This window comes from Malaclemys terrapin, chromosome 2 (assembly GCF_027887155.1).
Source record: "Malaclemys terrapin pileata isolate rMalTer1 chromosome 2, rMalTer1.hap1, whole genome shotgun sequence".
Lineage (NCBI taxonomy): Eukaryota > Metazoa > Chordata > Testudines > Emydidae > Malaclemys > Malaclemys terrapin.
This window is the reverse complement of record NC_071506.1, coordinates 44,957,005-44,970,288: the sequence shown is the minus strand read 5'-3', so window position 1 is coordinate 44,970,288 and position 13,284 is coordinate 44,957,005. Positions and strand designations below refer to the sequence as shown.

The 13,284-nt window shown below is 41.2% G+C and overlaps 1 protein-coding gene across 9 annotated transcripts in view; it reads left to right on the top strand.

The window, feature by feature from the left end:
* Nucleotides 1–13,284, top strand: part of SLC26A7 (solute carrier family 26 member 7) — a 196,338-nt gene that overhangs the window by 89,415 nt on the left and 93,639 nt on the right. For all 9 annotated transcript variants that reach the window (XR_008443824.1, XM_054018074.1, XM_054018073.1 and 6 more), the window contains 4 exons: nt 1,780–1,932; nt 6,504–6,586; nt 8,337–8,484; nt 10,922–11,035. Coding sequence is in view for 8 of the 9 variants with exons in the window: in XM_054018074.1 (XP_053874049.1) it covers nt 1,780–1,932; nt 6,504–6,586; nt 8,337–8,484; nt 10,922–11,035 (498 nt within the window). In the remaining variant the exon portion in view is untranslated. The remainder of the gene's footprint in view (nt 1–1,779; nt 1,933–6,503; nt 6,587–8,336; nt 8,485–10,921; nt 11,036–13,284) is intronic.

The window sequence follows — 13,284 nt, the reverse complement described above, 5'->3', positions numbered from 1 at the left end:
ATCACCATTCTAACGAAGTGGAGGTTTCTCTCTTAATTTATTTTAGGGATATTTTTAGTTGCCCTTAGAACAGACATCCTGACTTTTCATATTTGAGCTTCAATTCTCTTTATTTTATTGTGTTGCATTTTATAGCATATAAATAAGAGATTATTTATATTGCAGCCTAGATCTGTAGAATTTCCTCGATTCCTTCTTCTGTATAGGCTTTCTGGATTCCTTTTGGAGACTTTTCTTTCAAAGAAACAGAAAATAATTTAGCTTTGTCAGTCATCTAAATCTCTGTTACCTATTGTTATCTTTTTCCTATTTTCTCATAATGGACCAATGAATTTTCTGGATTTTTGAATGGCTTTCTTCCAGACATGTTTGTTGTTCACCTTGTAATACAGATATATATGGGATAAGTGTGACGTGAAATGGAAATTTTTAAGACAACTTGGGTTGGGTGTCCAACCTACATTTCTTCCATATTCTCTCCTTTCATTTCTTTCTCCCACCCGCAAGATGTATGTGTCAAACAATAATGAGGGCTTCTTGTTAGATATACATTCAGATTCATTAGCCTTAGACAAATGGTCTTTTCCATACAAACCATCCAGGACTCTTGACTCCCTTCAGAACAGTGAAACATCCCTCCTCTCAACTACCTCTCTATATTCAGTTTATAGTTCAGCCTACATGGCTGTTAGGCCTCCACTTGAATTCTGATTTTTCCCAACTTATTCTTCTAAAGGCTTCAGAAAGGCTGTGTACTACATATGCTCCTATCACTTTTGTTCCTCTAGCAAATAGGTTGTTACACATCAGAGGCATGAAGAACTTGACTGTAGATTTTCTTTCTTTCTCTATTTTTCTGGACAGGATCCTGTAGAAGTTATCTCTATCTTTCCTCAGATCTTCTAACTTCTTCAATGGATTTGGAAATTTCTTCATCAACTTTAATCGCAGAGGTGTGTGTCTTCTGGATCCTCAAATTTGGAACAGGTTTGGGCTGCATACCTCTTCAGTTTATCCTGTTAATCTCAGGGTGCAATTAGAGATATTCTAAACCAGAGGTAATCAATTATTTGAGAGTTAGTGAATCAGAGATCTGGTTCTATCCATTTCACTGTAGCTTAAATACAGTATTTATGGCAGATAATCACCCATTCACTTCTGTGAGTGGATGGATGCTTTCATGGTGCCAGTGAGCCATTCAGGATACAGGATAGGCAACGTGAAATTATTTGATATGGTAATTGTATTTTTCCTTTAAATATCATTAAAATGGATTAATCAAATTTACTGGTTGTGCCTGAATTAAGGAAAATTTTCATTCTCATGAAGTATATTACATACATATCTGTACTGACAGGATTGAAATATTTAATTCATAGGAGTTTTGAATGAATAAGGATTGAATAAAATCTCAGTAAGGACATCAAGATTTGCTCTATTGTACTTCCAGGATAATTTTGCTTTATTAAGTGTGTTTCTGTTAGTGGAAATGTATAGTATTGTTTGTATTAAAAAGTTATTGTAAAGGTATTCACATCTTTCAGAACTGTTTCAAGCAGAAGTCCTTTTGTAATGGTAGATCCATGAATTTTTTCCATCCAAAATGTTGAGTGAATACCAGTATGTCAGATTGCTTAACTCCTATAGCATTGATTCAGCTTTTGAGAATAGTTCTGTACATCTGAAGATATTAGGTTGCATTCTAGTATGTGGCATTTTGTCATGTATACAATTCTGTTGTCATCTCTGTTTTGCTTTGTTTGTTTTTTATCACTGTAGATTTATGCCTACATATTTGAAAACATCAACTCAGTTCAATTAGAAGCTTTGATTCTGTCCTTGGTAAGCCTGGTGGTGCTCGTTCTTGTTAAAGAACTGAATGAAAAATTTAAAAGAAAAATTAAAGTAGTTCTTCCCATCGATTTAATTCTGGTAAGTATGAAATCAAGTATCAGAGTTCTTGCCTTTCAAAGCTTGCAGTTGTTTAACTAAACTGCAAAAGCTTACTATGTCGTCGATTGCTACCCAGGGCCACACCTGCCACTTATTAAATGTAGAGCTAATTTGCATGGCTGTATGTTAATATATGAACAGGAAACAGTTTGGATAAATAATTAAAAAACGAAGTGACATATGTTTTCAATTTATAAAACATTTTTCAGATGTTTACTGTTTCTTATGTAAATACAAGAACGAGGCCTAAGATGTTAATATGAATAATTTTAAGTATAAAAATAAAAATGTAATTGGTATGGTTTTGATCTGAAGCTGTAAGAGACGAATGCTGGTTAGCTGTAGTCAAACATAGTTTTTTACATTTATTTATGACAAAACCAGTACCTAAACTATCATTTTCTATAATTTCCAGTTTTCTTTTCACGTGGTGTACGTTAAATAGAAATTAGCTACAGTGCTGTAAGTGCTCTACATTCAAACGTCAAGTGGTAATTCAGACATTTCCCCGCACACAGAGCTGGGATTCTGTTCTCTCCAGAACCTCTTACAGAAAGCAAACAGATTTTGAGAGAAAAATTCTGAAGTCCATGTGCTCTTCACAGTGTATCAACCTTATACTTGTGCTTTCTTTGGACTCTCTCATACATTTTATGTATCTGATGTAGTGGACTGTAGCCCACGGAAGCTTATGCTCAAATAAATTTGTTAGTCTGTAAGGTGCCACAAATACTCCGGTTCTGAGATTGCTTCAGCAAGTTCCTCAAGTACCCTAGGGTGAATTTCATCAGGCCCTGCTGACTTGAATACGTCTAACTTATCTAAATGTTCTTTAATTTGTTCTCACCCTATTCTGGCTTGTGTTGCTCCCCCCTTGTTGTTAATATTAACTGTGTTTAGCATCTGGTCACAATAAATTTTTAGTGAAGACTGACGCAAAATAGTCATTAAACACCTCAGCATTCTTGAAGTCTGTTATTAGCTTTCCTTCCCCACCATATTTTCCTTTGGCTTTCTCTGCCTCTTAATGTATTTCTAGAACCTCTTCTTATTGGCGTTTATGTCCTTTGCTAGGTGTTATGTTCATCAGGCAGATGGAATTGCCATACTTAGAGCTGGATGAAACTTTTTTTTTGCCAAACAATGCAAGTTTGGGTGAACCAAAACATTTTGTGAATTTGTGTCAATTTTGCCAAAATGTCAGTTGGAAACCCCTCCCCCCCAAAAAAAAAACAATTCTGAAAAAAATAAAATAATTTCATTTTAGCAATTTCAAAATAAAACATTTCAATGTTTCATTTATTTAAAAAATATTATTATTATTCAATTTATTATTTATTTAAAAACTTAAAATGTTTTTAGAAAGTTTGAAAACAAAACTGTTTCATTCAAGCTGAAATAAAATTTATGTTCAGACCCAACTGATTTTTTTCTGACTTTTTGGTTTGCCAAAACATTTGAAACATTTTCATTTTGGGTTGATCTGAAATGAATTTTTGTTTTGATATTTCAGAAAGGCCAGCAGACAGAAAAGTCAGTTATTCTCACAGCTGTGCCCAGATATCCGTTTGTGTAGAGTAACTATTTAACCCACAGTCCTTGAGACAAATGTAGACTGTACGTTCACTTTGCTTTCATAATTTTAAAATATTGTTTCTAGAAAGAAGTGACACTTTTTTTCTCCATATGGCTAAGTGGTTTCTTGTAAGATCCTATTGAAGTTTGTAAGTGCTTTTCAAAATTAATATGAAAATGGACTCTGTCCCTTTGAATTTTCTGCTATAGTGGACTGGAGAGATAATTAGAATACTGTATCCATGGGCGGTGGGTGAAGCTTCCCCTGGGGGAGGCTAGCTCCCTGTCCCGCCTCTTCCGCCCTTGGCCCTGCCCAGACTTCACCCCCACCTTGCCTCCGCTTGGCTCCCTCCCCACTCAGTTCCCCTTCTGCCAAGACCCTCTTCACCCCCCTGCCCATGGGAGACACCCCCCCCACACACCCGCTGCATCCTTCCTCACCGCCCCCGCACTGCAAGACCCACTTGCCTGCCGACCCACTGTCTTGCTGGGGCCCTCCTCACTCCCCCATCTGCTGCTTGCCTTCTCACACACACACACACCCCGTCCGCCTGCTGCTCACCTCCTCACTCCCCCACCAGAGCCCCCCTACCCACTGTAAGACCCCCGCATGCCTGCTGCTCGCCTCCTCACCCCCTTGCCCACAGCAAGACCCCCTGGTGCTCGCCTTATCACTCCCCTGCCCGTCCACCCGCCGCTGGCCTCCTCACTCTCCTGCCTGCCGCTGGCTTGCCACATCCCTCCTCAATCCCTTGCTCCCACAGGGAAGGGAAGTGAGGAGGGACGCTGTGAGCAGCTGGGACCTCCGGAGAGGGGTGGTGGAGTGAAGGAGAGGAGAAAGACTTACCAGTCAGGCAGCTGGTGGGGACCTTGGGGAAGGGGCGCAGGGAGGGGAAGAGGTGGGGCCACCACTGCCCAGGTGTCTGGCATTGGGTCAGCAGTGGCTGTGCCAGAGAAGTCTTAGTCTTCCCTGGCCTATTATACCCACTGCCCATGACTGTATCTCTTAGCTGTGTTCTTAAGAATGCAAATTGGATAGAATTTAATATTTATGTCTCTTAGCCACATATATAAACCCTCTGAGAGGTGCAAACTTAGTTTAGAAGTTTGAACCAGAAACACAGCAGCTTGTAAGACCAGAGACTTTTTGTGTTAGAACACCTGAGACTCTATCATGGTTTACAAATATTGTTACAACATAGCTTGGCCCCATGTACACTGCAAACCCTAACTATTTATTTGTTGAGGGACTACTATGTTCTGGCATATGCCCCCCAAATGGCAGGAAGTACACAATAGACAAGGCTTAAGCTAGAAGCAATTTCATGTCTGAGCAGGAAAGGATGAGCTATTATCCAGTCAGAAACGTGTTTGTATAGCATGTCCCAGGAACCATAAGAGACCTAAATAGATACTTGTGAAAATACTTTGAGGAAGGGAGTTAGACAGAGGGGAAGTCAGGAGGAAGTTGTGGGAATGCACAGGCAGTAAACCACTAGACCTAAACCACCACAGCGTAAGGGAGATGCTATTGTTCAAGCTAAGATACACAGCAACATGTCAGGTTACAGTGAAATTCTTCAGCCACTTTGCAACTGATTTAAAAAAAAACTGAAAAGGAAAAGGACATGAATGGGCTGAAAAACCCACAGAAAAATGTATGCGGGGGAGTGAAAACTCTGTGAAGATCCCCTTACTGAGTTTCTCCTAGCATCACTGTGCAGAGACCCACCAACTTGTGTAGATCCCATGCCCACAGAACACCATGTGCTGGTCCTGAGAGGGTGGGAATTATGTTGCTGCTCCCCTACTAGTAGCCACAAGTAGATCCATGCATGGATTGTCCCCTTGGTGTGCAGATGTGAAGAGGGACAGTCACACTCGAATAAGAAAACTTATAGAGCAGAGGGTATACTTAATACAAATAATAGTTCGCACATGTGTTTTCCAGTTCTCTGAAACTTAAAACATGAGGTGTACCCAAGAGGAAAGCAACCTAAACAGCAATGTGCAGGAAGTCAGACTAGATGAGCATGATGGTCCCTTGTGACCTGAAAGTCTGTGAGCATGTTGCTACTTCAAAACACTAGAATTTGTTAAAAAAAGACTTTGGGATTGACAGGCTGCATACTAACATGCACTTGGAAGGATACAGTTTTGTGCTGCATTTTGTTAGTGGGTCCGTGGATACAAATTGAACATCTATAACTGGTGTGGGTATGGGGGCAGCAGTTCATGTTTGGCAGATGCGTACTTAAATATCCATAATCTCCTTTAATCTCCAATACCATAAATGTTCATGTTCCCGTACAAAAATACTGCAATATTCTACAGTAATTGCTCAACACATTGCAGATGTACTCTTTTGGATCAGTTCTGTACAACTTTTTAACATTTGTTGGATTTTAGCGAAGTATGAGATTTTCTCTACATAATCCCTACAGATTCTGGTTCTATGCATTGATTTTCTTAGCTGTGCCCTCAGTGGGTTGCAGCAACATGTTTGGCTCTATATACTATGGCATCCTGTAGTGAAACTTACAAGATATATATTTTTTGCATAGTTTGCCATGGATATGGCCTTCACCCTTTCTAAATAGAATATTGCACTTAATGCTTAAATAAAGCTATTTTTATTAACAAGTATGCAAATTTCAAGACATTAGACTGGCATCTTTCAGGACTCTAGTAGGCAACTTTAGGAAAGAAGAATGGTTGGATGTTAGCCTGGGACTTCAGAGATCTGGTTTCAATTCTCTGCTCTGCCACAGACTTCCTGTGTGATCGTGGGCAAGTCACTAGGCCACTCTGTGTCTCAGTTCTCTTTCTGTATAATGGGGATAATAGCATGTCGCTACCTCATAGGGGTATCGTGAAGATAAATACATTAAAGATTGTGAAGCACTCAGATATTGCAGCAATATGAGTACCTAATAAATAGAACATTAACATCATTTCTGTACTGAATTAAATAGATCATTGCTACATCCATTGGCTGCTACTGTGCTGATATGGAATACACGTATGGCCTAGAAGTTGTGGGACATATTCCAGAAGGGTAATGTGTTCTTTATTTGCTTATGGTTTTTAAATGTATGTATGTTTAGAGAACAGTCCATGAAAAGATCAAATCAAATAAAAATGGAGAGTACCTGCAATATTCATTTCGGCCCTCAAATATAGCCCCTCACTGGAGAAGTTTGTTGATACCATCCTGCGCAATGCAGAAGTTCAGGTGCCTATGGAGACTGTTTCATTATTTTATAGGAGAAATGATGTCCAGTGGATATAAGAAAGGTTGGGTGGTAAAACATTCTCCCCTACTGCAACACAACCTGCCAGGCCTCCTTCTCCAGTACATCTACCAAAATAATTCTCTCTGTGCTGCCACAGACCAGGTATTATGGAGGAGCTTGCCATGGGCAGAGGGTGGGTAGATAGCACTCTTCTTCTGCAGCAGTGTTTCCACACCTTTTCAGTTGTTTTTTTTCTTTTTACTTCTAAACTGGGATATTAAGTCATTCTCCCCCCACTCTCCCAAGTAATCTATTGGTGTCTAATAGGAAATTTCCTAAGAAATAATTTTTTTTGCAGGAGTATGTTACCAAATGAGGTATTTTTGAATAGTGTTTTAACAAATATAGAAGCACCATAGTTACTGTGGTGATGAACACCTTATAGATAGCGAGAATCTACTTCATTGGGGTCCATGATCCCAGAATACTGCTTGCTTCTCATGATCATTATCAGTTTATAAGATTTAAAAATGGGGCTCAGCAGTTAATCCATTAGATTTCCTACCACTTCTAGGGTTTCCCCATCTGACATAGGCCCAGTGCATTCTGGGAAGCCCAGGAGACAGTGTGTGTATTGGGAACTTGCAGCAATAGGAAGAAGATACTGGGATCTGTTGAGAGCGCCAATTATATGAGCTGTTGGGGGCAAATTAGGCATCGCGTATCTAAACTCAGGGTTTGGACAAGGCTAAACGCGTCTCTTTAATATGTATTATGAAGAGTTAAGATTTATTTGTGCAGCTTTAATTAAAAGAAGCTTATTGTGTGCTACATAACACACAAAGAATTGCTGCAGAAAGTGTTGAAGAATGCAAATGCAGCCCGTAACCTCCATAAACCAGTAAATGCTTTGAGAGGCTTAAATTAAATTGTTGTATGTTACAAAATGAGGAAACAAGATTTCAGTGGCTGAGCTGATTTATGTGGACCCCTTGGCAGTTCACTAGTTCATTGTTTTACATATGGCAGATTCCATTTGAGAGAGTTTCATTCAGGCTGTCTAAATTTCCCCCTGCAGTTTTAAATGGATATGGTATTCTTCCTCTCCTAAATTGTTGTGAAGTGTTACTTTATTATTATTATTATTAGTCATCCCATTCTCCTATCCCCCACATATTAAGTCAGCAAAATACATGTTTTGGGGCATACATTTCTGATTTAACATTGATATATCTTTCGGATAGGGGGCACTGTGGCTACCACCAGTTCTGTCCACTGGCAACAGAAGGAGCACTAATATTGTCAAGGTGACAGGTTACAATTGGCATTTTAAGCACTGTGTGCTTTAAAGGAGGTCTGCATGGTTCTGAAAATGCTAGTGGCTGCTAGCATCCTTTTTACACTCGTGCTCCTGCTGTTGTTACCACTGTTTGATGCAACTGAAAAAGTGATAGCAATGATGTGCCATTTAGGGCAAAAAGCTTTTATGCATTCCAATTAAATATAACTTTGGTTCAGGATTTATCACACATGTATCAAGTCCAATAAAAAGGATTGTATTTATCTTTACAGGATACCAGCACCGAAAGCCCCATCCCTGAACATCCTCTCTGAAGTAGTTACTGAAGCTTTTGGAGTAGCGTTAGTTGGTTATGTAGCATCACTAGCCCTGGCTCAAGGCTCTGCTAAACAGTTCAAATACTCTGTGGATGATAACCAGGTAAAGCATTTTCTTTTCACTGCCAGCAGATCATAAAATGACTGTGATGTTTTGCAAGTGACTGAGGCTTAGCAGGTGACTGAGGCATTTCATATGTTATCGTGAGGACTTCAGATGATAGTAGTAAACACCCATTGCAGTCCAAATGAGTTCTGCAAAGCTTCCTAGTCTGTGGAGGCTGCTACTGATTCTAAGGGGACACAAGCCTCAGCCGAAGCCATGAAATGCTGCATTAGGCACCAACAGTGGCAAGCTTGGGTTTCGGTATGTTCTTCAGTGTCGTAACAGGAGGCAGCTTCTTCCAAGGCAACTTAGTGAGAGAAGAATTTTACATGGGCCACAGGCTGAAGAAATAGAGCATAGGAACTTATAGCCCCATAGACTCACCTGATCTTACAAAATGGGGCTTGTGCAAAGCATGAGTTCCATTTCAAGAAAAGGATAATTCTTTATAAGAAGTAGGAGCAGTGCTGATTCAGACAACCGTGCCAAACCTTCAGCTGCAGAGGCTGTCAGTCCTGAGGGTTCCACTCCTCAAGGGACAGGCTGAAGTGTCAGTGGGCTGTTTACTGCTTATGCCACTCTGCTGTTGAATGTGACGTAGGAGCTACGTCAGGTTGGCTGAGTGCTCTGGGAAGATAATAACTTAAGCAATTGGTGGGAAATACATGTACTTAAGAACAAGTTCTCTATTGGATATGGTCCCTTAGATAGAGCTGATGGGGAATTTTTCAGCTAATCATTTTTCATCAGAAAAGTCCGTTAGTCAAAACCAAAATTGTTCGTGAAACAAGGTCAGTTTAGCAGAATCTCCAAAAAACGTTGAAAAAACGTTTCAAAATTGTCTAAATATTCCATTTTGACCTTTTCAAAACAAATAGTTCAGTTTTCCAGTTCAAACTGACTTTTTGTTTTGAAATGTAAGCTAAATAGACTGAAATAGGTTAAACAAAAGAAAAAAGGTCAGAATCAAAACAAAATATTTTGAACTTATCAAAAGAATATGTTTTGATTGACCTAAAGTGGAAAAAAATTGATCAGCTTGCTAACTATTTTGAGATTTTGGCTTTTCATCATGAGTCAGGACTGTAAAAATGTTTGAACTCTCTAAAATATTCACAAGATGGGAAAACTGTTCCCCTCCCAGTTCTGTCTGCCTGTGGGACTGAAATGCCACCCTGCCTTCCCGTCCCATTGCGGAGCAGTATGAAGTGGATGAGCCACGACTGAACAGTGAATGATTAGCCTGGTAGCTGGAGACTCATTTGAATGTCTTTGCAGGACACCCCAGTTTTGGTTGGACCAGCCCATGGCTTTGCAAACTCTGATATCAGTACATCGTTGAGACATGGATGTGTGAACGTCGTATTCGCTCATGTTTTAAAAAATATTTCTGCGCACAAGCTTCCATTAGTTTTGACTTATATCACAAAGCCATGTTTTGTGGGGAAGGGGGAAAGAAGATAGATGGCCTGAGTGATGGTGGAAGGCAGGCATTATAGCTGCAAATGGCATTAATAAGATAATGCCTCCAGGGGTACTTAGTCGGCAGCCCTTGCTGCACCTTTAGTAAATGTGTAGCATGCATATGCACAGCTGAGTCCTCCAGCAGCTTGCTGGTTTTCAGGTGGGAGGATACGTGGTCAGGCAGGTGGCTGGATGTGCCACCTATGGGGCAGTGAGTATTGCCAGCACCATTAATGGTCCCAGTGTGTGGGGAAGAGGAAAAAGGGTCTCCCTAGACTCTCTCCCTGACTCAGTGCACTGATGCTAAAGAACCATAATCAGACACTGTATTAGAACACACTGTTCACCTCAGTATGCAGCTTGCAAGATCTTGGAACGCTTCCTCACCCTGACTAGGCTTTTCATGTCTAAGTCTTTGCTCAGAGGTAGCTGCATTTCTGTCCTGGGTGAGGTATAAAGCACATTAGTCATGAAAGATACCATATACCATATACATGCAAGTTACCTTTCTACCACTCCATTAAAACTTGCTGTCAAAGAAGATAATTAACCATTCTTTTTCAAAATTTCTTATTGAAAGTGGAGATTGGCCTGAACATACTTCAGAGCTAAATACCCCCAAACTTTGGGCTGTTCAAAATGGATCTGGATGTAAATGTTGTGGTTGGAGCCTATCTCTGGTTGGAGCCTATCTCTAATAACTAGCAATGCCATTTATTCTCCAAAGACAATATAACTCCCTGATCTACTTTTGAATCTAGCTAAGCATCTGGATCATTCAGGTTAGAACAGAGTCTTGAGAAAGCATACAGTACTGGAAGATCTTTTACACTGTATGTTACTGTTTTTCCCTAAAAGTTTGTTCTTTATAATTGCTAATATTTACATAGAGAATTCCCATGTTGGCAAGAAATGTTGAAATGACAGAACAACAGAATAAAACAATGTATTCTTTTTAAAAACTTTGCAGGAGCTTTTGGCTCATGGCCTCAGCAATGTGATTCCTTCATTTTTCTTTTGCATACCAAGCGCTGCAGCGATGGGACGTACTGCACTTTTATATAGCACCGGAGCAAAAACACAGGTAACTCCTTAGGCTTAAATTGGTAAGAAAGCTGAGATTATTGTGCTGCTTATCATGTATTATACTGATTGTATCCACTATATTTTCTTGTTCTATGTTTACCTGTAATGTGGCGGTCTCAGGAACCAATTTCTGAAGTGGTTATCAATATCATTCCTTCAAGCTTCATATAAAATCAGCCAGTGAGAGGAGGATGCCCCTCATTCCTCCCAGCAACCAAGCATGTATCCCCAATACACAATTTTAGTTTAATAACTCAGGTGGGGAGAGGCATGACTCTACTCTTTAGCTTTAATAATCTGCATGGCATCACAATTATGTGCTACAGCCATGCTAAAAAAGCAAAGGGGTTGATTTATTAATTAATCTACTTAGATTTTAATTCATTATGCGCTTTCAAGTCTGGGAAACAGAACTCCATCCTTGTGTTTCTCCCCTGCGTGGATACACTGCAGAAACTACACTTAAGATCTTGCATTTTTATTTGTATTTATCATCATCATGACTAAAGGGCCCTCTAGTGGTGGGTGAGGGATTTCACTTTATATGTTGAGCTGGTCTTTAGCTTTAGTTTGATTTGATTTAAATAAATAAATCCGATTGTGACGAAAATTAATTAAATCCAACTTTTCCAGTTGTTTATTTTCACTTTATTTTGAAAATCAACCTTGAAAGCCGCTCCTAAAAAGTTGTAATCTGCCCACTGAAGGTCTGTGTCACTGTGTGCTTGTATTGTGTCACAATGTGCTCAGATTGTACAGTACATTTCAAGCCTGTGGAGATGACATGTTCAGCTTCTCCAGGGCAGATATTAGCTGTTTGAGTTTTTGACAAAGCAGTTCAGATAACAAGAAGTAAATCTGAGATTGATCAGAACCACAGTTCCAAAAGTATAACTTTTCTAATTGTGCTCATCATGTTAACTCAACCATATGAACACCATTTTGGGGCAAAGCTATGCTTGTCCTTAATGGCAGTTCATAACCTAAATGAGGGTAGATTATTACTCGTGTTGTAGACTTGTAGATTATGCTGAACCCATCAGATCCTATCATGTTTGTTTTGTACAAGTTGTCATAATACCTAGAACTTATTTAGGTCTTTATATTTCCAAAACATTGTTCAGATATTTGTTGATAACCCACACAGTACCCTGTGAGCTAGGTAAATTATACTGAATAATTTAAACAATAAACATCTTTAGAAAGCATTAATATTCAAAGAAAGTTCTAACGCTGTTTATTGAATGTGTCAAGTAACGGAGTCTGACAACATATAGTGCTTCACCATCCTCGTGCAGCATCATTTTCCATTATCCACCCAGATCCACTGTATCCATGCTTCAGACCCATAGTTCACTGTAGAATTCATTTTAGTTCCTGCATATAAGAACGGCCATACTGGGTCAGACCAATGATGCATCTAGCCCAGTATCCTGTCTTCCCACAGTGGCCAATGCCAGGTGCTTCAGAGGGAATGAACAGAACAGGCAATCATCACGTGATCCATCCCCTGTCGCCTATTCCCAGCTTCTGGCAAACAGAGGCTAGGGCAGGGGCGGGCAAACTTTTTGGCTTGAGGGCTGCATTGGGTTTCGTAAATTGTATGGAGGGCCGGTTAGGGGAGGGGATCGTGGCCTGGCCCCCACCTCCTATCTGCCTCCCCCCCGGACTCCCGCCCCATCCAACCCCCAATTCCCTGACGGCCCCTCTGGAACCCCTGCCCCATCCACATACCACCGCTCCCTGTCCCCTGACTGCCCCCGGGCCACTGCCGCCCTAGCCAACCCCTCCTCTCATTCCTGACGGCCCCCCCGGGACCCCTGCCCCATCCAACCACCCCTTCTCCCTGTCCCCTGGCTGCCCCCAGAACTCCTGCCCCTGACTGCCCCCTGCTGCCCCATCCAACCCCCCCTCCTTCCTGACTGCCCCCCGGGACTCCTGCCCCCATTCAACCCCCTGTTTCTCCCCCGACCACCATCCACACCCCTGCCCCCTGACCACCACCCCGAACTCCCCTGCCCTCTATTCAACCCCCTGCCCCCTTATCTCGCTGCCTGGAGCACCGGTGGCTGGCGGCGCTATAGCCGCGCCGCTCGGCTGGAGCTGGGCCACGCTGCCACCGCTGCCACCACACAGCACAGAGACGAGGTCAGGCCGGGCTCTGCAGCTGCGCTACCCCAGGAGCTCACAGCCCGGCGGGTGGGAGGCACTGGGGGTGGGCGGGCAGTGAGATAATAGGGAGGCTGA